The 27911-nt window shown below is 37.8% G+C and overlaps 1 protein-coding gene and 1 pseudogene across 2 annotated transcripts in view; one reads left to right on the top strand and one right to left on the bottom strand.

Annotated features, from left to right (window-relative positions):
- Positions 1-25766, bottom strand: part of CAPZA2 (capping actin protein of muscle Z-line subunit alpha 2) — a 56221-nt gene extending 30455 nt beyond the window's left edge. For both annotated transcript variants that reach the window (XM_060020783.1, XM_060020785.1), the window contains exons 1-2: positions 25540-25766; positions 836-899 (exon numbers count right to left, since the gene is read on the bottom strand). In XM_060020783.1, the coding sequence (XP_059876766.1) occupies positions 836-899; positions 25540-25578 (103 nt within the window). In that variant the 5' untranslated portion in view covers positions 25579-25766. The remainder of the gene's footprint in view (positions 1-835; positions 900-25539) is intronic.
- Positions 11797-16956, top strand: LOC132431357 (RAB11-binding protein RELCH-like; annotated as a pseudogene).
- Positions 25767-27911: the final 2145 nt, after the last annotated feature.

Raw genomic sequence — 27911 nt, 5'->3', positions numbered from 1 at the left:
TGGCACAGTGGTTGACAGTCCGCCTGCCGATGCAGGGGACGTGGGATCGTGCCCCGGTCCAGGAAGATCCCACATGCCGCGGAGCGGCTGGGCCCGTGAGCCATGGCCACTGAGCCTGCGCGTCCGGAGCCTGTGCTCCGCAATGGGAGAGGCCACAACAGTGAGAGGCCCATGTACCGCAAAAAAAAAGTTTTGTATAAAAATCACTACAGGTCATTTTCTGCACAACTATTTCAACCACTTCATTCTGTTAAAGAGGAGCTATTGTTACAGTTTTTACAGCAACCAGGAGACTACGTTGTATTTAAATTTCTCATCTATGGGTGAATAATTATAAAACTGTTTGCCAGTGAGGTGTGAGGTTTAAAGAAAGGTATACTGTGAACTGATTTATGAGATATAATTTAAATAACAAATTGTTTTTACATGTGATGTCATCTTCTAAGCCCAGGAAACAAGCACAGTGAAACAACGTTCCTCCCTTCTTTTTTGGCTGTTCCTATTAATCAAGTAGGCTTTTCTTTAAAAGAAACATAAAAAATGTATTTCACAACTCCAAAAAAAAATTAAAATTAAAATTTTCTTTTCTTTTAAAATGATTTAATGTTATTCTTTAAGAGGGTTAAAATTTGCAAACATAATTATCATATGTCATAAACACATTATATTCTCAACCTTACAAAATCCAGATTGACAAAAATTTTCACTGTAATTCAAAAAATACAGATTTTTCTACCCACTCCCCTTAACTTAGTTACTTTGGTTATGTAACTTATTCTTTAAAAAAGGAGTGCTTGACATATCAAGGCGTAAGTGTTATGAATTAAACACTCACCATTAAACACCTCATTAAATTCTCCAGGAGGGGCATGAATGATGAATTTTGCTGCTATACGCACCTAAAACAGAAACAAAGATATAAATGTTCCACAGCATAGGCCTCTGCTAAAACAACCAAAAACCATGCAAAATTAAAATACTTCAAAGTTCTACTGAAAATGGCTTAAGAAGATTTTAAAGACAGTGACATTTTTTCACTCAAACACCCTAAGTTTATTACTGTTTTAATCATTTAATATAATCACAATGCATAGACTGAATGCAGATAAAATATACGTATAACTAATGCATTTAAGTATTCAAAGCTGCCTACATATAAATATTTTCTTATAAGCAAATTTTTCTTTTAAACTAAAATGGAAAAGAATGATCCATCAAGAAAATTTCTATGTGTGAGGAAATAAGATGCGTTTAGGTACTATGAAGAAAATATATTGTGTGTCCATACAGTCACAAATGTGCATGTCTATAAAGTCACAAATTAGTTTAAAAAAATGTAGAAAGGAAGAGGGGAAGAAAGGTCTAAATTCAAAATGTTTTGAACATGAGATCTGACTAGATCTTAGGAAATTTTAGTTCAAAAATAATTGAGAGACAAAATATCAACACGTATACTGACAGGTATATTTTAAGAGAATAAAGGCTATATTAAAGAGATTAATCACTAATGACTATATATGAGAGTTTGATGACATGCCCAATATTATAATTTAGTGAAGAAGTTCTGAGTATTTATAATAGTTTTCCAACCACTATACAATAGCCTCCAACTCAGCTGATCAGTGATCTTGTCAGAAATGGACATTCATGAGCCCTACCCAACCAAATGAATTAGATTCTGGAAATGAGGCCCAGAAAACACTATAAACAAGCTTTCCAGGTGATTTTTAAAATACACATCCAAGTATTCACTGAATTAAGGGACCACACATGACAAAAACAAAAGCTTTATTTCATATTGTCCACTTTACTAGCACTGTCGCTGCTCTGATGTAGAAACTAAAAATAATGGAAAAGGAAATAGTTATATATGTTTGCGTATATATGTTCTATGTGTGTGTGCATGCATCTAAGTACACATATGGTTTTCAGAGGAGAGACACAGATGAAAAAGGTATTTACAGTTAAAAAGAAGATGTTCCTAGCTAGAGGCCACATATGTGACAAGGCCAGTTAGAAAACTGTTAATTTAAAACAAAAAGAAAAGCTTTTGTAGTCTGGAACACCAAAAAGTCTGAAGCAAAACCTACGACTGTTGTTGGATACCACCGAGAGATTACACTGATGAAGATGATAACAAAAATGGGATTATTTAAATTAGTGTTTACCAAGCACTTTACACGGATTATGTCATTTACTCTTCAGTCATCAGACTGAATATACTGAATATACACTTTATTTACTACATTATGCTGCTTCTCAGATTTAAAACAGTTTTGTTGAATGGGTAAAATGCTCCCACCAAAAGATGAACAGGGCAGAATGTGACAGGGTGGCCACCAACAAACTGCCAAAGTATAAACATTTTTTGGTATTTAAAATGTCAATAGCAGCAACTTAAGGGAAATAAATTCTTCCCAAGACAGAAAAAACCAGAGTTCACTCAAAAAGAAGTATGCAACCTGAATAGTCCTAGATCTACTAAAGAAATTGAGTTTGTTGTTAAAGCATTCCAACAAATAAAACTTCAGGTTTTCTTATAACAGGCATTTAAGGAAGAAATATTACCAATTCTCCACAAATTATTCCAGAAAACAGAATTGAAGAAACTTCCAACTTATTTTAAGAGAATAGCATTATCCTATACCAAAGACTAAAATACTACAAGAAACACAACTCACAGACCAAAACCTTTCATAAACACAGAAGCAAAAATCTTCAATAAAGTATTAGCAAATTGAATCCAACTATATAGAAAGGATAACACATCATGACCAAGTGGAGTTTTTCCTAGAAATGTAGGGCTGTTTCACTATTTGAAAAGCAATTCACAATATAAACTGATTAAAGATGAAAAACCAAAATCACCTCAATAGACACAGAAAAATTATTTAATAACATTCAACAACCAATCATGATAAAAAAAACTCTTAGAAAACTAAAAAGACAATGTCTTTAATTTGATAAAAGGTATTTACAAAAAAGCCTATAGCTAAGATGATCCTTAATGGTCAGGACTGAACGCTTGCCCCTAACATCAGGTAAGAATGTCTGTTCTCATCCCTCCTGTTCAACATCACAGTGAGATCTTAGTGCAATAAGGTAAGAAAAACAAATGAAAGTCATTTCATAAATAAAATAAAACTTTCTACTTGAGGACAACATGATTGTTTACAATGAAAAATCCCAAGGAATCTTAAACAAACAAACAAAACTACCCAATAACCTATAAAACTTAGGTACAAATCTAACAAAATATGTACAGGACTAATATCCTGAAAACTACACAAAACTGATGAAAGAAATCAAAGAAGATCTAAATAAATGGAGAGACATGTATGTTCACAGATTGGAAGGCTCCTTATTGTAAAGATAACAATTTTTCCCAAACTATACTACAGATTCAATGAAGGCCCAATCAAAATCCAAGCAGGATTTTTTGGATACACGTCAACAAGCTGATTCTAACATTGATGTTTCCTATATTATTATTTTTCTATGTTTGAAGAATGCAATGAATGCAGGCTATTTTGGCCATGTATCAAGATTAACACTCCCTCCCCGCAAATGCAAGCAAGATCAAGAAATCACTCTGATGCCCAGAACAACCATAAACACACACATGAACACACACCATGGTATTAAAAAAAAGATTTTGGTTAGGAAATGAGAGGGAATGAATATTATTTCACACCCTTAGCAGTAAATGCGAAGTAGCAATGGCAAATGAACTAGAATAGCCAAAATAATTTTGAAAAAGAACAAAGTTGGAGAATTCACACTACCTAATCTTAAGACTTAATATAAAGCTACAGTCATATATGGATCATAATGGAATAGAAGAGAGAGCCCAGAAATAAACCCACACACCTACGGTCGATTAATCTTTGACAAAGGAGGTAAGAATATACAATGGAGAAAAGGCAGTCTCTTCGGCAAGTGGTGTTGGGAAAGCAGGACAGCCACATGTAAATCAGTGAAGTTAGAACACTCCCTCACATCAAACACAAATATAAACTCAAAATGGCTTAAAGATTTAAATATAAGACATGACACCATAAAACTCCTGGAAGAGAACATAGGCAAAACATTCTCTGACATAAATCATACCAATGTTTTCTTAGGTGAGGCTCCCAAGACAAAAGAAATAAAAGCAAAAATAAACAAATGGGACCTAATCAAACTTTTAAGCTTTTGCATGCAAAGGAAACCATAAACAAAATGAAAAGACAAACTCGGAGAAAATATTTGCAAATGATGTGACCAGTAAGGGCTTCATTTCCAAAATATACAGACAGCTCATACAACTCAATAACAAAAATACAAACAACCCAATCAAAAAATGGGCAGAAAACCTAAATAGACATTTCTCAAAAAAAAGACATACAGATGGCGAATACGCACATGAAAAGACACTCAACATCGCTAATTATTAGAGAAATGCAAATCAAAATTACAACGAGTTACCACCTCACCTCAGTCAGAATGGCCATCGTTAGAAAAATCTACAAATAATACAGGCTGGAGAGGGTGTGGAGAAAAGGGAACCCTCCTACACTGTCGGTGGGACTGTAAATTGATGCAGCCACTATGGAAAACGGGATGGAAGTTCCCAAAAAAAACTAAAAATAAAGTTGCCGTATGATCCAGCAATCCCACTCCTGGGCATATATCTGGACAAAACTATAATTCGAAAAGATACATGCACCCCAGTGTTAACAGTAGCACTATTTACAACAGCCAAGACATGGAAAAAACCTAAATGTCCATCAACAGATGAATGGATAAAGAAGATGTGGTGCGTGTGTGTACATATATACATATACACACACACGCGCGTGCGCACATACACATGGAATACTACCCAACCATAAAAAAGAATGAAATAATGCCATTTGCAGCAACATGGATGGACCTAGAGATTATCATAATACGTGAAGGAAGTCAGAAAGAGAAAGACAAATACCATATGATATCACTTATAGCTAAGTGAAATTAAAGTGAAACCATAAATCTTAAGGTAGAATCTAAAATATGACACACAAATGAACTTATCTACGAAACAGAAACAGATTCACAGACACAGAGAACAGACTTGTTTTGTGGTTGCCAAGGGGGAGGCGGAGAGGGGAAGGGATGGATTGGGAGTTTGGGATTAGCAGATACAAACTATTATATACAGAATAGATAAACAACAAGGTCTTACTGTATAGCACAGGGAACTATATTCAGTATCCTGTAATAAACCATAATGAAAAAGAAAATAATAAAATAAAAAGTAAAAAACAAAAAAAGCTATAGTCATTAAGACAGAGGGATAGATAATGAATGGAACAGAACTGAGTCAAAAAATATACCCTGCATACATATCGCCAAATGATTTTTGACAAAGGTGCAAAGGCAATGCAATGTTTAAAGAATATCTTTTCAACAAACGATATCCAAACAATTAGATATCCATGAGCAAAAAATAAACTGCAATCTAAACCTTACCCCTTACCAAACAAATTACCTCAAAATGGATTATAGCTCTAAATGTAAAATATAAAACTTAACAAAAAATTAAAAGGAAACAGAAGAAAACCTTCATGACCTGGGGTTAGGCCAAAAGTTATTAGACATGATACCAAAACCATGACCCATTAAAAAAACTGATAAACTGGACTTCATTGGAATTAAAAACTTATGCTCCATTACAGACATTGTTAAAAGAATGAAAAGACAGCTACAAACTGGAGAAAATATCAGCAAATCACATATCCAATAAAGAATTTGTATCTAGAACATATACTATCAAAACTCAACAGTAAGAAAACAGTGAACAAAAGACTTGAACACACTTCACCAAAAAGGATATGCAGAAGACAGATACATGCACAAAAGGATGTGTAATATCATTAATCATTTAGGAAATCAATATTAAAATCATAAAATACCGCTATATACCTAATAGAACGGCTAAAATAAAGAAGATTGATAATACCAATGTGAAACAACTGAAGCTCTAATACATTTCTGTGGCAATGCAAAATGGTACAATTGGTACCGAAAACAGTTTAGCAATTTCTTATAAACACACACCATATGACACAACAATCCCACTTCCAGGTATCTACCCTATGTTCCCACAAAAATCGATTGAAAATTGTTCAAAACTAGAAACAATCCACAACCTAAATGTCCACCTATGGGTGAATGGATAAACAATAATGTGTCTATGCAATGGAATACTACTCAGCAATGAAAAGGGACAAACTATGAATACATGCAACAACTTGGATGAATCTCAAAAGCCTTACGCTGAATGAAAGAAACCATTCTCAGATGGTTACATGGCAATGATATAAGATACCATTTACATGACATTCTCCAATAAACAATATTTTATAGCAATGGAGAACAGATCAATGGCTGCCAGGGGCAGGGAGGAGGAGTGGGGATGGGTGTGAACACAATGGGAGAAATGAGGGAAAGGAAGAAAATTGGAGAGTTTTGGGGGGTGATGGAATTACTCCATATCTCGATTTTGGTAATGGTTACATGCATCTATACATGTGTTGAAAGTCATAAAAAAAATAGAGAAGGGGGTATTTTACGATATGTTAATTAAAAATATATATTTCATGTGTTTTCAAAATTATTTTCTTCTGGGCTTCCTGGTGGCGCAGTAGTTAAGAATCCGCCTGCCAATGCAGGGGACACGGGTTCAATCCCTGGTCCAGGAAGATCCCACATGCTGTGGAGCAACTAAGCCTGTGCACCACAACTACTGAGCCTGCACTCTAGAGCCCGCAAGCCACAACTACTGAGCCTGAGTGCCACAACTACTGAAGCCCGCGTACCTAGAGCCCATGTTCCGCAACGAGAAGCCACCGCAACAAGAAGCCCGCACACCGCAACTAAGAGCAGCCCCCACTCGTCGCAACTAGAGAAACCTGCGCGCAGCAACAAAGACCCAATACAGCCAAAAAAAAAATACATTTATAAAAAAAATTATTTTCTTCTAAACTGTTTAAAAGTATTATTAAAATCAAAAATGAAAATATAAAAAATAAGTGATTTTAAAAAGGCGAGGGTGGAGTTGGGAATGGAAGACAGTCATACTAAATATACATTGGCATCTATTATGTTTCCATAAAATGTCTTAATTTCCTTTGTTCCCTTATTCCTCCCTCTCTTCTACTGGGGTAAATGTTAGAAAGCATTTAAAACAAAGTCTTAATCACTACCACAGGCAACAAATAAAAATTGTGGTAACCTGTTGATGAATTTATCAAATATTTCTTTTGGAAACTTTTAGAATTTTGAGGAAATTGTTTTTAACACTTCTAATGACTTACACCCTACCAATAAAACTGAAAAAATTAAAGTACTGATAGCAAGCAGTATATATATATATATATATATATATATATATATATATATACAGTATAGCATATTTAGTGATATGATTAACTGTTGAGCTTTAAATTTTTTAGTTGTTTCAAAAAAAGGTACATATCATTTAGACTTTTAGTCAGTTCTATTTTGGGTTTTCACCTAGAAAGCAAAAATGCTCTATAGTTTTATCTTACAGACTTGTTTGCCCTTACTATTGCACAAAATGCATACAGTAACCAAAAAGAGTTAAGACTGCTCACAATATCCAAAATGAATGGTGGGTCAAAAGAAGTGCCACTGAGGGTTGAGAAGTCATGGGAGCTGTCTGGCTGAGAACCCAAAACACAACTTGGACTTTACCAGCTATGCCTGAAGTATCTTAATCTGGTCTTTGTGAATTTCACAAGCTAAGAAGAATCTGTTTTTTGGATTTCTCAGGTGCTGAAGAAAAGAAAGTGTCCACCACAGCAAAGGCTTAATTGTCTTCCTGCGAAACTGTTCAATCATCTGGGTATTTTCTAAACACTGCTACAGACTGAACATTCCCCTACATCCATCCTTCCTAGCAGACATTTTTTTAATTTTAAAAATTATTTATTCTAGCCACTTCCAAATCCAAGAAAGAAAAAAGGTTACACAAGTTAACACATATGGAGCTATACTCAATTTACCCCTGGGAATACTATCATTTTTCTGGATGAGCCCAGTGAATTATTAGATACATCCCTAAGGCCCACAGCAAAATCTCCTACATTAACCACCGTCTTCCTCCACGTGATATTATTCGAAGTCAAGTCCTTCTAAATTGGAGTAGGATTCAGGAAAGAGTTATTACTTTTTTTTTTTTTTTTTCCCGGTACGCAGGCCTCTCACTGTTGTGGCCTCTCCCGCTGTGGAGCACAGGCTCCGGACGCGCAGGCTCCGCGGCATGTGGGATCTTCCCGGACCGGGGCACTGCGCCACCAGGGAAGCCCAAGAGTTATTACTTTTATTTTATTTCTAAACTGTAATTCTAGATTGCGAGAGGGAGGATACCTTGGTTTTGTTGGGAAGGTTTGGCTAGATGGGAGATTAACTCTTACCTATGTCAGTGACTGGCAGTTTACAGGCATACTTCATAACAATCACATCAAGAAGAACAGTTTTAAAAAGTTAACCTGAGACTGCCCTGGTGGCACAGTGGCTAAGAATCCGCCTGCCAATGCAGGGGACAAAGGTTCAAGCCCTGGTCCAGGAAGATCCCACATGCCACAACTAAGCCCGTGCGCCACAACTACTGAGCCCACGTGCCTAGAGCCCGTGCTCTGCGACAAGAGAAGCCACTGCAATGAGAAGCCTGCCTGCTGCAACGAAGAGTAGCCCCCGTTCACCGCAACTAGTGAAAGCCCGTGCACAGCGATGAAGACCCAACATAACCAAAAATAAATAAATAAAATAAATAAATTTATTTTTTTAAAAGTTAACCTACTAATATAGAGCTAGAAGCTAAAAGAGCTATATTTTTTCTTTGCTTTCTCTAGGATCCAAACATTACTTGGTATAAAACATACAAAAAGATAAACATAACATAAAAAGTATGTTCCACTCTGTTGTGCTTCTTGGAAAAAAGCAGATACTCTAAAGTTACTTATGCAGAAGACAAAGCAGTATATTCAAAACAATATCCAAAATGTTAGTATACACTATCTCTGAGAAAAAGTAATTTCTGCCCGTCAACTTTCTGAGATAACACAAAAATACTACTAAACTTTTTGTTTTGTACTTTTTCTTATGGGCTACAATTCAAGCAACAAATTAAATAATGACAGCAACCCACAGAATAAAATAAGAATCCATGAGTCCATATTGACATAAAGAAATGAATGAACAAACGGGGGGAAGCTCTTCATTACAGTAGAATTTCAATTAATGTAGAAGGAATGATTGAATTAGAAAATCACCTGGGGTGACCAACAATGGTAATTGTTGCAGGCAAAAATCATCAAGAGATGCTAAAATTAATGGGTAAAAGTCTAAGAGCATATTTACACAATGTGAATGAATCTTTCTACATGATACTTAATTAAGGGATAAACAGTAACTTTATATTGAGGAAACTTGCCACACCACCTTTACCAAATGACCTAAGTTATAATAGTAAAAACTGTGCCTCCTAGTAGGATGTACTGAGGATACAACATCACTTGTTATGCTCCTGCCAAAACTTCATAGGCTGATCTAATCATGAGGAAACATCAAATAAACTGAAATTGAGGTACAGTCTACAAAATAACCATTTTGCACTCTTCCAAAGTGGTAAGGTCATGAAGGACAAACAATGCTGAGAAACTGTTCCAGATTAAAGACCAAGGAGACACTACAACAAAATTCAATGCGATCCTGGATTAGACCCTGGATCTAATTGGAGCAATTGGTGAAATGTGAATAGGGTCTGTAGATGAGACAATAATATTGTATCAATGTGAAATTTCTTGATTTTGATAATTGTACTGTGGTTATATAAGAGACAGCCCTAAACACAGTGAAGTATTTAGAGAGTGGGGAAAAATATTCCTTCTCTACTCTTAAATTGTGGGGATTTTCTCTTACATTTTTCCTAAAGTTTCTTCAAGTTTTGCTCTTTGAATTTAGGCCATTAATCTATATGGGACTGATTTCTGTATATGATGTGGGATGGAGATCCATTTTTTATTACATCGTCATAAGGATAAATAAGCCATCCTAATGCTATTTGTTAAAATGGACTTCTTTGTCCCACTGAACCAAATAAATAAACAAATAAAAGAAAGAAAAAAAGGAAAGTAACTATTTTCAGTACTATTTTTAAAGTGTGAATTACTTTTTTTCAGTCTGGGACATGAAAAACACATCATAATTTTTAATAAATTCCAAAGATAATTCTGAAAAGCATCTAATGAATTTAGTAGTCAGCATTCAGGTAGTAACTGCAAAAATGTAACTTCCTCAAGGAACTTCTGAATATTCAATAATATCAGTAGGCAGCCCTATACTCTAAACTTGGTAGGTAGTTTTTGTTGAATCAATGTTGAATCAATCTATAAGCAAGAATAAACTCTCATTTATTTAGGATGGTCAGGGAATATAGTATTTTAATGAAATGAGCATTCTAAGAGTTATCACTAATGGAATTCTGTATGTAGACAGTTAATTTTTAAATAATGTACATTCAAAACCATAAAAACTTATGCTAATATAAGGAAGCAGTAGAGTGTATGATCTCTGGAGTCAGATTGAATGAGTTGGATTTTCATTTCTACTACTCATTAGCTACGTAAACTTGGGTGAATATATTAGTATGAGCAGTAACAGTAGTAGAGAATAAATATATCTGCATTAGTATAGTTCAGTATTCCTAAAATTAGCTCTGGAATACAGGCATTTTCACACTACACGTGAAATGCTTCTTTGTGCCCTACAGTGGTACAGCTGTGGCTTACGCCCATGCATTTCTGTGTTTTCTGCAGTGCATTCAGTTCCCACATGCCAACATCCTTTCTCCTCCCTTGGAAATCATCCCTTCCCTCTGTACTCTGCTTACCTCAAAAACCAGTGGTAGCAAAACAGGAGAAAAAGCCAGTTCCTAGTTCTGTGGTGGCAATGTGCAGTTAAGATCTGGGTTTTCATCTAAGCTAAGACAAACCATCTGTACCCAGGTTTTGATTTAACTTCTCTAAATCTCCATTTCTCATAGGTAAATTAAGGGAGATGAAATATATCATCATTTCTTAACCTTTTAAAACCCCTGTGGTCTGTTAGATAAAATAAAATATCATCTACAGTTACTTTCCTAGATGGCTGTTATTACCTTTAATTCATGAAAAGAGAAAACAGAGATCCAGATTTGGGATTTGAATGAATTCTTCAGATGAAGTCCAAGGCTTTTCAGAGCCGCCTCCCAATATAGCATCTTTCTATGATGGTTCAGAAGAAACAACCAAAATATCTGGGTAATCTCATTTACTTCCACTGCTTCTATTATCACCACATAACAATAGCTCTCAAATCTATATACCTATCACAACCTCTCTCAAGATCAAGATCCATTTTTCTAAATGTAACTCATTTATTAGAAATCTCCATTAAATGCCTGACTGTCTCACCCAAACCTACTCCCTCTGTTCTTCATAAAATTATCGGCACCACCTACATTCAATTCCACATTTCTCCCTTTCTCCCACAGTCAGCCACATTATCGAGTGTCTGTCTGTCTTGCTCAAATCCAATCTCCTTTTCTTTGATTCTATTTCATTCGGACCCATTCCCTTTCTGGATTGTTACAATAACTGCCCTGCCTCTAATCTCATCTTTCTCCGAAAGTCATTTTCCACTCTGCCACCAGATTGATATTTTTCAATGAAAGTTCCGATCATTTTCTTTCCTGCTTAAAATCATCTAATGGTGGCCCACTGCCAACAAGGTAAGTCCAAAGTCCTTAGCACGGCATATAAGGCCTTTCTGTATTCAAAGGCTGTAAAATGTACTGTTAACAGCATAAACCCTAAATAAGACTGTATGTACTCAGACTACAGCTCCACTGACTTCTACCTATAGGACCAAAGGCAAATTAAATTCAGTTTCCTCACCTGCAGTAAATGAGGTAATACATTTAGAAAAGTACTTGGCACAGAGTAAGCACTCAATTAACAGCTATTACCTTTTTACTCTTTCTGCTACTTGATAGCTCCTACAACCAACCCACGCTTTTTCTCATCCCACCTATACAATACTAGAGCCTCACCACTCCATTCAGTCTTTCAGACAAGAACTCTTCTTTCATGCCTCCATATCACTGCATGTATGTTTTGGCCACCTTTCATCTACTGTGACTAAATTGTACACAGCAGCAGAATATCTTAAACTTTGCAAATTGTCAAAGAAAAGGTCACACAGAAAGGAAAACTCAAAGGTCAAATTATGCTATTAAAAACTTCTTGATGTATTATTCAATACAGCAATCATTAGCATACACTTCTGATAAAAGATCAGTACTACTACTGAGAACTGTAGTATAAGGCCTAAAATTAAAGCCCAGTATTACGTGTGCCTTGACATCTGGGGAAAAACGGAAGGACCTTGAACGGCCTAACTGCAAGTTCCCATCCTCAATCTCCTCCTGCAGATAAGGTCCCTAGCCAGACAACCCTCTTTATTACAGGGAACAGGAACAGTTCCTGCTCATCCCTGAGTATGGGGCTTCAGTTCCCTGCCAGCCTGTGGAACTATTCAAACTAGCCAATCACATCCTCCTGCTGGAACCCTCACTCTACCTTCTTGATACTACAAAGCTTGCCTCCCTTGGCCTCTGCTTGTTCACTCTGTTCCCTCCACTGTGTCCCTATCTCCTGGACTGAGTATTTGTATTAATAGACTGCTATTCACCGCATCTTTCCAATGTCAGGTGCTGTGTGTTCAGCCATCTCCATAACCCTACAGCAGGAACCCCTCCCTCACCAACAGAGCGCAGAGGAGGCAAATAAACCGGATCTCACTTATCTGTGAAGCTCAAATTTAAGATATAACTGGGGACCAAGAAGCAAGGAACTCAGTTATTTAAAATATATTTTAAGCAAGCAAATAAGCTGATATATAGTCCCAACATTAGAAGGGCATAAGAGAGATTCTTCGTATATCTTCCCTATTTTTATTTCAGACATAAATTCACAAGTGTGCTTATCTAGTTTCCGATCCTCCATGTATTTGAAGGGAGGAGGGTAAAATTTGACAGTTATATTTACAACATTAAAAAAAAGGGAAGGAGCTGAGTCAATCTGACAAAGGCTGCAGAAAACAACGTTCTTTTATAGGAACAAAAAAATTACAAATCAAATCTCTTGAAAAAAGAGCTCTAAAATTCCTAGGAAATGAATTTTTATTTAAGAATAACTACAAGCTTACATCAATAAACTTCTCAGATGAAAATAAAGATCAAGATTTTCAATTATTGGATGATGCAGATTAAACATTTCAAAACCTCCAGACTTACTGCAAGTCTACTAAGTGACTAACTGGGAAAAATCTTGTGTATGTGGCCAGTGGAGTGGAAGATGAATTTCAGGCTCTTCCACAATTTTAGGCAACCTTCCTCCACTCTTCTCTATTCCTTGGCCTACAGAGAACGCCTTGCTAGTTCAGAAATAAGAAGATAAAGTTGGTTTATTAAGTAGTTAGAAAGGGTCTTTGATGGAGCAAACTAGAAGGCCTGAAAGTGAAATGGACCTCCTCTAAAATGACCACTGTGCCATCGTGGCAGTTTGTGACTGCTCAGACTTCTTTGGATCAGAATCCTCACAAACATCTGAAGAAAATGGGCAGAATTCAGTTGTAAATCATTAAATCGTTCAGACAAGGGAAAACGTAAGGACAGTCACCTTTCCATATCAGACAAAGTTGATTCCACTATTCTTAGAGAGAATTTACCAAATCCTTTCCCTACGAAAGGAAGGAATGCTATCTTCTCCACTGAGTAAAAATACAGTTCACTCGGGCTTCCCTGGTGGCGCAGTGGTTGAGAGTCCGCCTGCCGATGCAGGGGAGGCAGGGGACACGGTTCGTGCCCCGGTCCGGGAAGATCCCACATGCCGCGGAGCGGCTGGGCCCGTGAGCCATGGCCGTTGAGCCGGCGCGTCTGGAGCCTGTGCTCCGCGGCGGGAGAGGCCACATTGGTGAGAGGCCCGCGTACCGCAAAAAAAAAAAAAACAAAAAACAGTTCACCTTTGATAATCTTACAAGAAATTGTCTCCTGCTTTCCACCACACGTTACTTTCTTTTTGTGAATGTCAGCAGATAGTCACCTAGGATCAGAAGTGTCTCAAATTGCAGTGAAAAAAGTACTATGTTAACGATGGGAAGCTGCCTGCACAAATTGTTCCTCATGTGCTGCAGGCAACAGAGAGGAGCTGGTGCCCCTCATATTGTGTAGCGCATCTTACAGCCTGAGCCAACAGAGAGAAATCAGTTTCTCTACACAATTTTCAATTTGATTGAGACCAGGTGATGAGCAAAGCAAGTAATACTGATGAATTATGTGGCATTTGCACATGATGTTGGACCAATATGTGTAGAAGCCAAACTACCACAGTGATGGAAAGAGATTAGTCACGATACCCAGAAAAAGGACTACCTGTGGCTAAATCCTGTGGAGTAACGATGCCTTACTTTTCTAAAGAAGTTCCCAAGTCCTTGGTTCTTTTTTTTTTTTTGCGGTACACGGGCCTCTCACTGTTGTGGCCTCTCCCATTGTGGAGCACAGGCTCCGGACACACAGGCCCAGAGGCCATGGCTCACGGGCCCAGCCGCTCCACCGCATGTGGGATCTTCCTGGACCGGGGCACGAACCCGTGTCCCCTGCATCAGCAGGCAGACTCTCAACCACTGCACCACCAGGGAAGCCCTCCTTGGTTCTTTAAGTGCTGCAACAGATGTAAAAGGAAGATAAGCACATTTGGTATAAGAAGCTGTGATCAAAATCCTTGGTAACATTATGGCATAGACTGATGATCCAGACAAATATCAACAGAATACTGAATTGCTGCTTTTGGTCCTGGGTGATCCCTCAGGAAAAATAGGTTCCTCAGAAAGAACAGATCCCTCAGAAAGAATAGAACACATCAAGTGTTTTTATCACCCTGTGCTACCTGGACTATAATTTTAGGACTACACTCTTAAAATTTACAATCTTATCTTATACCTACACTGCTGAGTAAGACTGAAGAACTTCTCAGGGGAGGAGAACAAAGGGAAGGTGGGCTGAATGCAAATAAACTCCATATGTAGCTTTCTGCCTTGCAGTCCTTCATTCTGTCAGTCTTTGCATTACCGTATAGAAAGCATCTTTCTCAAGTAAAGCCAAGCTTCATGGTGAAATGCCAAAGATAGAAGTGACTAGATTCCCTTGGCCTTCATTGCCTCTTTAAGATATGTCTGTTACTGGAAGATGTGAGCATCTGGCAGTGCTACTTCAACTTTATGATTACCAGCTAGAACAGGAAAGTACAACAAGGTGGGGGAATTTACCACAGGTTGTCAATCAATTGGCACAATTTATAGAAGCTGTTGACAAAATTAATGTTACTTCAACTACCTGTGTCTATGAATTCTCCAGATTTTTCTGATGCTTTTGCTGGGCACTGTAAATTGGCAAAATTTTTACCAACACGAAGGTAAAATCCAGGAGATTTTGACTGTCTGTAGAAAACATTAATTCTTTAGCAAAAAATGGAGTCTTCACCAAAGCAGATATAAATATATTAAGCTGACAAAAATTTTAAAAAGCTTTGAGCAACTAAAAAAAAGGGGATAAAAGTATAAAAAGCAGACAGTGCCTGTGCACAAAAGCACATGCACACCACAAAAAATTGCTATCTGGAACCATTAAATCTAGAGGCGAACAGCCCTGCACTCTACATTAGCCCCAAAGTATACTGCACTGGGAATACTTATACTAAAATTATTTGTTGTTTATCTTAAATTCAATTTAACCAGGCATCCTATATTTTATCTGAGAACACTGCCTACAACCCCTCTAATTTCCATACATTGGACATTTTCCCACATAGTTATCTCCTCCATGATCAAGGCAGGAGACACTAGCACAGAGATTTCCCAAATCTGGATGCCTGGTTGATTTGCTGGGAAAGCTTTTGAAAAAATACAGATTCCCATGTTCCATTCCAGACCTACTGAATCAATCTCCAGAGGACTGACATCTAGAAATCTATATTTTTGAAAATCTCCCCACCTGATTCTGATAGGCTGCCAGATATTGTACCCACTGCCCTGTAAGGGACTGTATATGCAAAATTTGAGGCATTTGGTCCTCTGAAGAAAAGAATCATAGGTCTCACCTGACTCTCAAGGAATGTGATTCCCAAAAAGGGTCACTGTCTTAGAGACCAGCAGTAAAGTTAAAAAGAGCTATTATGAATTTTTCTACTTCAACTACAAGAATTATTTGACATTGTTTCCCATAACTCTCTAAAAATTCCCTATGCCTTTTTGAGAGTTAAAAGTAAAATAAAAATAGAAAAAATACTTTTTAAAACTCGATCATTATTTAAATAGTTTATGATCAAGTGATCATTAATTGCATGTCTGTGTTATAGACTAATTTATTTTAATCTGAGTATACGTAAAAGACGTAATTTGTTTTGATGTTTTCCTTAAGAATTTTTTTCCTTTATAATTATCATTTTGAATAGTAATTAAAAACAGGGCCCATATCACTTAATCTACAACTAGGTCATCCACTGAATTCAACAACTATTTCTTTAAATATGTTTTTACCATTTATTTAAAATATTAAGAAATCTATGAATCCAAAGTAGGCATTATTAACTGAGAAAGTTATACAAACTATTATTTATATTTTCAATTTTTTTCTGTCCTCTGAATCATTCACCTCAGCCCACAAACACTCCTAAAGTTTTTCTATCTAAAAAAAAAAAGTATCCCTAAAATGAAACAGTAGGAAAAAATGAAGTAGTATCTACTCTTTCTCTTTGGTTTCATTACTGAATTTTTTTCAAGAATGATTTATACTTTAATAGGGGAAGGCGATTAAGATGTACAAACTTCCAGCTGTAAAATAAATGAGTCACAGGGATATAATGTGTAGCATAGGGAATATAGTCAATAATATTGTAACAACTTTGCGTGGTGACAAATGGTAACTAGACTTATCGTGGTGACCATTTTGTAACGTATAAAAAATATCAAATCACTTCATGGTACACCCAAAAAGTACACCCCAAACTAATACAATACTGTAAATTATACTTCAATTTTAAAAAGCTTGAAAAATTAATTAAAAGACTAATATAGGGGGAAAAAGTAATTTATACTTACTGTCTCCTCTTCTTATCCTTTAGTCAACATTTATTGAGCACCTAATACAGTGAAACTCAATCCTGGTGGCACATTCAAACCATCTGGGAAACTTTTTTTGAAAAAAGTACAGATGCTCCAGGCCTCACCCATGAGTCCAGCCTGTGCATCCATGTTTGTTTATAAACTCTCCAGTTGACTCTTATGTGCAACCAGAGTTGAAGTCACTGATAATAATATATGCCACACACTCTACTGCAATTACAAAGATGAATAAGACACAGGGCCTGTCCCTGAAAAACGCAGGAAATAAGAACATCAGGAAACCTATTAAAATGGGTAAATGTTATAACAAAGGTATGTACAAACTGCTAAGGGAACAGAGATAGGCAAGAATACAAAAGAAGGTGAGGGAGGTCTTTGAGTATGGTAACTGAACTACAACGTACACAGACTGAAAGGCCATTAAACTGCTCTCTTAAAGGCCAGCAACGATCTCTAGTCTACCACTTAAAATAGTTGGCCTCATCTACACCAGTCTTACCATACGCAAGATACAGATAATAACAAGGTTGCTCTGACAATTGAGAAATTAATTAATACAGTAGATATTGGCATATAGGAGATATAATTTGTTTCTCATCCATTTCTCTTAAAGCCAAAGGCTCTTCTCAATTCTATATTCCTTTTTAATCTCTCTGCAATACTTCACTGCTCCTTCTGGAAATTCTCTTCAAGTTCTGTGAGATGAGCACCTACTCTGTGCTAGGTATACACTTCTACTTCAAAGATCACTCCTCACCTTCTAGTTTCTCTCCTTCTCTTATGCCTTAAATGAAAGTATCCAAAAGTATATGCTCTCTGCCCTCTCCTCCCCTATGTCTGAACTTGTTCTCCTAAAAGCTATTCCAATCTCGTGGCTTTAACCCAGAGAGGATTTCCAAATCTATATAATCTCTGGGCCTGATCTCTTTCCAAGCTCCATTTCTACATCTCCCTATCTGCTACGCATGTTCACATAGACATTCTGCTAGCATCTCAAACTTAGTAGAACCCAAACAAAATTCACCATTATTCCCCCGAGCTGTGCATCTTCTCTCCTGTGTGTTCTTTAGCTGTTAGTGGTGGTTCCACTCCCCAGTCAACCAGATTTTAATGTTCAGTTACCGCTGATTCTTCCCTTTCTCTACATTCACTCACCATGTCTTGTTGATTGCAACTCTGAAATGTTAGCAATCATTTTTTTCCTCCGTGTCTTGTAAAACTACTTTAAATCTGGTCCTAACACTTAACTCAGTTTCCCAACCGGTCTCACTAGCTCCAGTCTGTCTAGACCCGTGGTTCTCAACCAGGGGCGATTTTGTACTACAGGAGACATTTGTGACTGTTGTGACTGCGGTGCTACTGGCATCATGTGGGCCAAGGATGCCCAAACATCCTAAAATGCACAGGACACCCCTACAACAAAGAGTTATCTGGCCCAAATGTCAATAGTGCTGAGGCTGAGAAAATCTGTGCTGTTTAACAGCACAATTCATCTTTGCATCTCTTACTTGCAAAGTACTTGAGATATAACTCATATTTCCTGCTCATTCCCACTTTTCTGTTTTTTCTTCCTGTGCTGTGCTCTCTGACATGAGCTTGTACCTCAACTGATACCTACCATCCTCCTAGGCAGAAGTAACTTTTCCATCTTCTGAATGTCCATGGACTTATTGCTTTTTGACCCTGTATAATATATATGTTACATATGTCTGATTCATCCTTGAATCTGTAGTGTTGCACTGTGTCTACCAACCAGGTAATCAAATCACCAACCTTCAGTGAGTCTAAAACTTAATCTATAGAATCATTACTGCTATTCACAAATACTGCATTTCTCTTCTTCTTCCCTGCCCCCTCTGAAATGAGGTTTATAGATATAACTTGCTTAAGCTAATTGAAATCTGAGCAGAAGTGCAGTGAGTCTCTTAGTGTGTGTGTGGGTAGGGGGGGAGCTTTAAAACCCAGTATGGTATTCATTGCATTTCTTTCCCACTGGTGTGGGGACAGTGATAAAAAGCCTAAGACTTTTTTTGGGGGGCGGGGGGAGGAGAGGTAAATTTCACATGCTACATTTTGTAAATTTAAGGTGTACAGCCTGTTACTTTCATACATTTATATAACCTAGTATGATCGCGACTAAAGCAATATTTATCACATCACTGTAGTACAATGGTACTGTCTATATTCATTATACTGTGCATCAGATCGCTATGGTTTATTTACTACTCATTACAAGTCTGTACCCTTAAACACCATTAATCTTATCCCTCCCACCCTCCATTCTCTGGTAACCACCATTTTATTGCTTTTTTAAACAGGTTTGACTTTTTTAGATTCCACATATAAGTGATATTGTACAGTACTTGTCTTTCTCTAACTTATCTCCCTTAGCACAAGGTGCTCAAGGTCCACGTTGTTGCAAATGGTAGGATATCCTCCTTTCTCATGGCTCAATAATATTCCATTGTGCATATGTATCATATCAAAAAGCCTACGTTTAGACTGAAATCCTCCAAGAGCCTACAACTATGTGACTTTGCGGAGCAGGGCCCTTCTGCTGCTGACCCACACTAGACACACACAGAACGAGTGAGGAGATGCCACGAAAAGCCCCCACCACTAACGCCCTCACGTTGAGATTTTTGTTTGTTTGTTATTGCATTATATTCTTGCTTACCCTGATTCACAATCAATGAAAGATGCATAATTTCATGGGTCACTAAAAAAAGGAAAAATGCTACCTGTATCACAAGCCATGATTGTACAATGCAGCCTGATTTCAGAGATCTTAAAATATGGAAAATGATGAGTAGTGAAATCAATGAAATATGGTATATTTGGTAAATGAATAAATGTAGGGGTAGTTTTCAAAAATTAATTCTATTCATTTTCAGTAGAAACATTATGAACTAAAATGTGCAAGAGAAGTTCTCAGCCATAGGGTTCACAGTAGAGCATGTAAATAAATGTCTTAAGAGAAAGAATATGAAGACTGTAGTTCTACCCTTCAGAATAAAATTAATGAAATTCTCCTTTTTTGACAACTATAAGTGGTTCCATGGAACCCCTATTTTCTTTGATATGCATCAATCTCTTGCAATAAATTACTGCTTCAGGCAATTAAGCTTTTAGGTCAGGACCACAGGTCAAGTTTTCCCATCATGCTTTTCAACCTTAAAAACTACTTTGTACTAAGCGTTTTTATTGGGTTGGCCAAAAAGTTCGTTCGGATTTTTCTGTAATATATACCATGTTCTTCTATGTATATAACCACCTTTATTTTAAGTAGAAATGACTCCCCAATGCACTGAGAATGTACTACAAATTTGCTTTAGTGTGCAAAGTCTAAAAAACTCCACTAATGCTGCAGCAGCTATCAAGTTTCTGCTTGCTGTAGGAATTTTTACATTTTATTGGTGCAATGACAGAATTCATTCACCTACAGAATGAAATTAGGAATGAATAATTTCTACATTAATCGCTTACTGGTTGAGTTTACTTTTTAGTTAATAAGAACACTACTGATTTTACATTAATCATGATGGAATATAATGGCAGCTTACATTGCTTTTATCAATACATACAAACAAAACTTCTGAAGCCACATTATGATTGTGTGTGGGGGAGAAGTATACAAACTGCTTATAATTTAGCATGTGTAAGTGATTTGAACCATAGCCAGTATCACCACCTGCACCTCAAGGAGCACCAGGAATTTCATTTAACTACCTAAATCTTTAAAATCTGTAACACTACTTAGAAGTGAAAAATGTAGGCATACTAGATTTTCCCTCCAAAACTTACCTTTATATGCTACTTCTTTTCATAAAACTGTTATTTTTTTCTTAATTTTGTAAATTCATTACTCCTTTGTTCATTCACTCACTGAACCACTGTACTCATCACATACATTGCACTGACAGATGCTAAAGATGACATTTCTGCACTAACGAATTCAACAGAATACAGGAAAAAAGACAGGTAAACAGATAACTACTATGCAAAACTGTATTCAACATTAATGATGTGTTTCAGCGTTCAGGAGAGAGAGAAAACAGTTGTTCAGGAGAGAGAGAAAACTAGCCATGTGATCTGAGCTAAATCTTGAAGGAAGAGTAATTTTTCATCTTTCAAAAAAGGGGATAGATCGGGGAGCAGTACCAATGCTCAAAGCAGGTAAGTCATGAGCAGAGAAAAATAACTAAAATTTATTGTGTTTACTACATGCCAGGCAACATGTGCACTTATAAAAGTTTAATGGGGAATATAATTTGTTATATCCCCACATTTTAGAGGAAACTGAAGCTGCTGAGAGATTAAATAATTTACTCCATGTGCTAGGCATGGACTAGCATGCAGGTCTCTTTGAATTCACAGCATGATTAAATAACAGTATATATTGGAAATGTCAGAACTATTTAGGTTAGAATGGAATACAAGGACATGAACACCATTTTCAAGAGTTGGGCTTCCTTGTAAAGGCAATGGAGGATGCAGCAACTAAAAGTTTGGGAGTAGAAAAATGATAGGAAGATGGAGGGATTTGTCTAGAAAGTTTATAATAAAAGTCCAGCAGTGGCAAATAAAACAGATATGAGTCATTCTTCTAACCTTACTTTTCCTCCCTTAGCTTTGTTTCTTCCTCAACTGTGTAGTCACAGAACAGGTACAATCAATTTGCATTCTGTTCATACAGTACAAGTTTGTTACTAAACAACAGTAGTTCATAACATAAATTGTTAATCGTCTGTCAATTGAGAGGTTATAAATCAAATATTAATATAAATGAACTTTTCAAGCAAGAAATAATTTCTGTAAGACATATTCTGATGGAAGTGACAAGGTTTGGAAACTAAGTGTAAGGTACAGAGAGCACAAGGAGGAAAAAAGTTAAAGCTGAAGTTAAAAACCTGGATAACTTGAATAATGGGAACAGAGTCATAAAGAGAAATATGAGCAGAAAGAGATGGGTATCTGCCCTGCTTTGTGCAGGGACAGAGAGGAGGGGAGTTTATGAATTTACTTTCAGGCAGGTTCCATCTGAGCATATCTCCTTAACTGACTTCTGTGGAAGAGGACCAGCAGATAAAAATGTGTGACCAGTGCTAAGGGGAGAAGCAGGGCTGAGCTAGGTACTTGAGACATCTGCAAAGATACAAAAGCTGAAGCTATGCGAGCGGATCACTACTCACTGGGGGAAGGTAGAAGAGGTTGGTGGGGGGCGGGGGCTGTGGTAAGGTGTCTTCCAAAGCTTCAAGTGACTTCCAGGATTTCTCACTTAGAGAGCAGTTTGGGAATAGTTCTTATCTGAGCCTTATACCACAATTTCACATAATTTCAATCACAAAAAATGCTTTACTGTACAGTGCAGCTGACCCAGGAGGGGAAAACATGAACTGTTCTAACCTAGAGTTTCTGTAACTATGTAAAAAGGTCTGTAGGACACACCACGACAAATGAATAACTAAACAACTTCATTGTGCTTCTTAAGATAATTTTATTTCCTACTAACCCAGTGGCCAAAAGTGAAAAGGTTATTACATTTCATACCGGTATCCTCAAAAAGCAACTGTATATAACTGAAAAAAGCAAAGATATTATTCTAGATTAATTTCTAAAATGCTTCCTACCACAGGACATATATGAAACTACACCAACAGCATAAAACTTTTAAATGTGTCTTTTTTTAGAACTTTGTTCTAAAACGATCAAACACAAATTAAATTTAAAACCCAACACTATTTAGTGTTTGGCATTTACAATTTCTATTAAAAACAAAGAGAACTATTGTTTCTCCCTTTTCCAAATTAAGCTGTCAAATTTAACACAAAGAGGTAAATCCAGAAAAGGATTCTATCATCAATTGTTAAGAAGTGTAATGTCACAGAGCATCAACTTTGGATTCAGACAAACTCAGGCTTAAATACCACCTTTGCACTTCCTACTTTGGTGTCCTTCCGTGAATTACTTAAAGCTTTTAAAAATTTATTTTACTTATTTGTGCAATGGTAATAATCAAACCTAGCTCAAATTTACAACAAATTAACAAATGTATTGTCTAACTGAACCAGGCATATACAAAGTATGGTACTACTAAGTCTTAACAGCTTCCCTTCCTTACTTCCACAGTCAGTAATGGAAATTCCAAGAGCTTTAAATTAAGTATTAAAAACTTATTTTTGAAAATTACAAACAAGGTGGCAGGAAAAGTAAAATGATTTAAATATTAGTTTAAAAAATAACACCTTTAAATCCTATTTCTGATTCTATATGCAAGGTCCTCCTCCCAAGAGATTAAAAAGAACATTTAAATAAAGTGACAAGACTGTTAGAATTTCACTTTACCAGTTACTTCAATTTAACCTCACAGTTTGGTTAATATTTTTCTTAAATTACTAAAAGATGTGATCAGAAATTTATATGCAAAATATCCACAGAATAGTCTTACAAAACTCGAAATAAAAACAAACCCACAAAATTCCTTCAAATTGGAGTGTTCATTCATTTACTGTTAAAACATGGTGTTGGGCGAGCATAGAGAATAAGACCCCTTCCCACCCAGCCCCACACCTTTATGGAGCTCAGTGCCCTGAGAGTGCTGGATGACAAGAAATCCTGTCATATCATTTTGAAAAAACTTTGCTATTTTAGGTCTTTACAACACATGGCAGGCCTATATTAACTCCCACACTGAGTACTCTCTCCTCAGCTAGATTTCTAGCCACTTGAGCTACTAATCACCACTTACCAACAGCAGAATAAAAAACATGACAATCCCTTTAAAAAACTTTTTAGTACTACTTAATTTTAAATGTGTGTGAGCACCTGCATACATTTTCAGTTACCCATTTATGGTTATTTACCAATATTACACGTGTGAATACTGCACAGCAACTTTTGTGTATACAGGGATCTGCCTACCAGGACTGTGGATTATGGAGAATCTTGCTGCTCTCCCCATTTTGTCGTTTTATTATCACTTTCACCAAAGAGCACAGAGGTAAAAAAGATTTCCGGAACTGAAGATAAGGCTGACTGCTGCACGTTCACATCGGGAAGAAGACAGAACATGACATTTCAGTACAAGAACACAGGATATAAAAACACTTGGAGCAGAGCGTTCCAACCGAAAATACCCGTAGGCTTACATGAGGATTTCTTAAACACCAGTTATTTTTTTGTGTTTCATACATGGCTTTACTGCTTTGGAACTTAAAAATGAGCCCTGTTAAATTAAGAGTGGAGTCTTCGAAAACTTTAACTATCTTATTCATTGTTATGTCAGTTACTTCTGAGTTTCAGAAACATCAAGGACCTGTGCAGGAAATACTTAAAATTAGGAGGGTACCCCTGTGTCCCAAAACACACTCTGGAGAATGGGGCCTCACAGAGGCCAAGGGAAACCGCGAATAAGAGAGATCCAGTTCAATGATCAGATTTCTTACTTCAAATGCCTGAGAACTTAAGTCGTTCATCTGGTTCTAATGCTGTCACAGCATCTAAGATACAGTAAAAGGAGTTCCACAATCTCCCCTCTTCGGAAGAAGTCCTAGCAGGACCACGGGGCGCTACCAAGTCGGCCCCCAGAGCGGCTACTGCCAACAAGAGTAGCAAACAACCGTGGGGAGGGGGGTGTCTTTTTATGAGCAACTTCGTTGCCTACAGCTAAAACCGAAAAAGAAAAAAAAAAAAAGAGAGAGAGACTTCCACGACTAAAGGAAAAGAAACGTAGGACCCAGGAAAGAAAGCAGTTTGCTTGTGGGAGGATAGATTAGAAGAGAGAAGTCAAGGTCTGCTTCCTAAGCAATTTTTCCCCCTTAGCCCTCACCCCGGCCACCCTCTCCGGCCAGGCCATCGGGCTGAGTACTGTCCTTGGGCCGCTCCCAGGCCGGGACCCAGACCCCTCTGCAGTCCCCGACCCTGGCGCAGGGCCCCCGTGGCCCATGCGCGGGGAGAGGGTCCCCAGCGGCCGCCGCCCTCCGCGCCCCCGGCCTCCGCCCGCCGCCGCCGCCGCCGCCCAGCTCCCGCTACCTATTTTCGGAGCACACACCCTACAAGGAGCGGAGCGAGCAGGCCTGGCGGAGACCTGCCCCCGCGCGGGGCCTCGGGTGACTGACAGGGGCAGGCACTCGGGCGCAGCGAGGAGAGGGGAAGAAGGGCAGCCGGGGGCACCGACCAATGCCCTTCCCCGGCGGCCAGACTCCGGGCTGATACGGCGGGGCTCTACTGGCTTCCCGGACCGATGGGCTCTGCCGCCCCCGCGGCCCTTACCTTCTCCTCATCAGACAACTGCTCCTCCAGATCCGCCATTTTCCTTCTGGCGACAAACCGCGGCGGCGGCGGCAGCAGCGGCCACCTGACTTCCCCCTTTCGGTGCGGTCCTCCGCGCCGCGCGACCCCGACAAGGGAGGGGCCCACAGCCCCGGCCGCCGCGCACGCGCCCCGTGAGCTCCGCCTCCCTCCGCCCGCCTCACGGGGCCAGAGCACGGCTGTGCGCGTGCGCGGGTGCCTCCGAGGCCCAGGAACCGGGAGGAGTTGCTTACTTCCGCCTGAGGCAGGCTTGTCGGTATCCTGAGTCTAGGATTCTTTCCCCGCCAGTGACCGTATGGACCCAGTCTGCGATGAGTACATGCTGAGCCCTTGATTATACTCCCATCAAATCCTGAACTCCGCCAGCTAAAATGTGAGAAAGTGCACAAATAGCTTTTAAACATTCTGGTTTAAAAAAAAAAAAAGATTACGAGAAAAATATTCGGCCTTCTTTAAAATATGCACATACAACCCAGTACATAATTGGAAGATGTTCTGGATATATTCATTAAAGAAATAACTGCTGGTCCTTTATTGTGTGTGGGATACTGTGTTCGCTTCTGGAGATATACAATGTTAAGTAAAAGCCAGAGAAACCTCAGTTCTGAAGAAACTCATTGTCTGTTCCTTAAACGAACATATTAAGAAGTTGGGGAAGGCTCTGCACTATTGCAGGGGAATAAAGAGTTATGTTAAACATAGATCGTACCCTTCTGAATAGGGTTGCCAGATTAAATACAGAAAAGCCCAGTAAAAGTTGAATTTCAGATAAACAATGAACATATATTTTAAGTATAAGTATGTCCCATGAAGCATTTGAGATATACCAATTATTCATTGTTTTCAAACTTTATTGGATGTCTGCTAATTTTATTTGCTAAATCTAACCCTACTTCTGAATCTTCAAGTTTAGCAAGAGAATGAAGATGTAGTTAAAGCTGTATATATGAATTGGCTAGGAATCTTGTTAAGTGCAGTTGCTGATTCAGCAGGTCTGGGATGTGGCTGAAGAATCTGCATTTCTAACAAGCTCCCAGGTGGTGCCAGTGCTACCGATCTGGAGACCACAGGTTGAGTAGCAAGACCTTAGAGCTCAGATAGGAGTTAAGATTTTAATCATTTTGTTGTACACCTAAAACTAATACAATGTTACATGTCAATTATATCTCAATTAAAAGTATATTAAATACAGACTGGGAGAAAATATTTGCAAATGATGTGACCAACGAGAGATTAATTTCCAAAATATACAAACAGCACATACAACTCAATAACAAAAAAACAAACCAATCAAAAAATGTGCAGAAGCCCTAAATAGACATTTCTCTAAAAAAGACATATGGATGGCCAATAGGCACATGAAAAGATGCTCAACATTGCTAACTATTAGAGAAATGCAAATCAAAACTACAATGAGGTACCACCTCACACCAGTCAGAAGGGCCGTCATTAAAAAGTCTACAAATAGCAAATGTTGGAGAGGGTGTGGAGGAAAGGGAACCCTCCTACACTGTTAGTGGGACTGTAAATTGATGCAGCCACTGTGGAAAACAGTATGGAGGTTCCTCAAAAAACAAAATAGAGTTGACATATGATCCAGCAATCCCACTCCTGGGCATATGTCCAGAGAAAACTCTAATTCGAAAAGATCCACGCACCCCAACATTCACAGCAGCACTATTTACAATAGCCAAGACATGGAAGCAACCTAAAATGTCCACTGACAGATAAATGGATAAAGCAGATGTGGTTCATACATACAATGGAATATTTCTCAGTCTCATAAAAGAGAATGAAATAATGCCATTTGCAGCAGCATGGATGGACCTAGAGACTATCATACTAAGTGAAGGAGGTCAGAAAGAGACAAATACCATATGATATCACTTATACGTGGAAACTAAAATGTGACAGAAATGAATTTACTTACAAAACAGAAACAGACTCACAGACATAGAAAACAAACTTATGGTTACCAGGGGATAATGGGGGAAGGGATAAATTGGGAGATTGGGACTGACATATACACACTACTATATATGAAATAAATAACTAATAAGAACCTGTTGTATAGCACAGGGAACTCTACTCAATAATCTACAATGGCCTATATGGGAAAAGAATCTTAAAAAAAAAAGAGTGGATACATGTATAACTTACTTTGCTGTATACCTGAAACTAACACAACATTGTAAATCAACTATACTCCAATACAAATTAAAAAAAAACAAACTTATGGTTACCAAAGGGGAAAGGGGGTGGGGGAGGATAAACTAGGAGTTTGGGATTAGCAGATACAAACCAGTATAACCAGGACCAGCAACAAGGTCCTA

The sequence above is a fragment of the Delphinus delphis genome, chromosome 9 (genome assembly GCF_949987515.2).
Source record: "Delphinus delphis chromosome 9, mDelDel1.2, whole genome shotgun sequence".
Lineage (NCBI taxonomy): Eukaryota > Metazoa > Chordata > Mammalia > Artiodactyla > Delphinidae > Delphinus > Delphinus delphis.
This window is presented reverse-complemented; position numbering and strand designations above follow the sequence as displayed.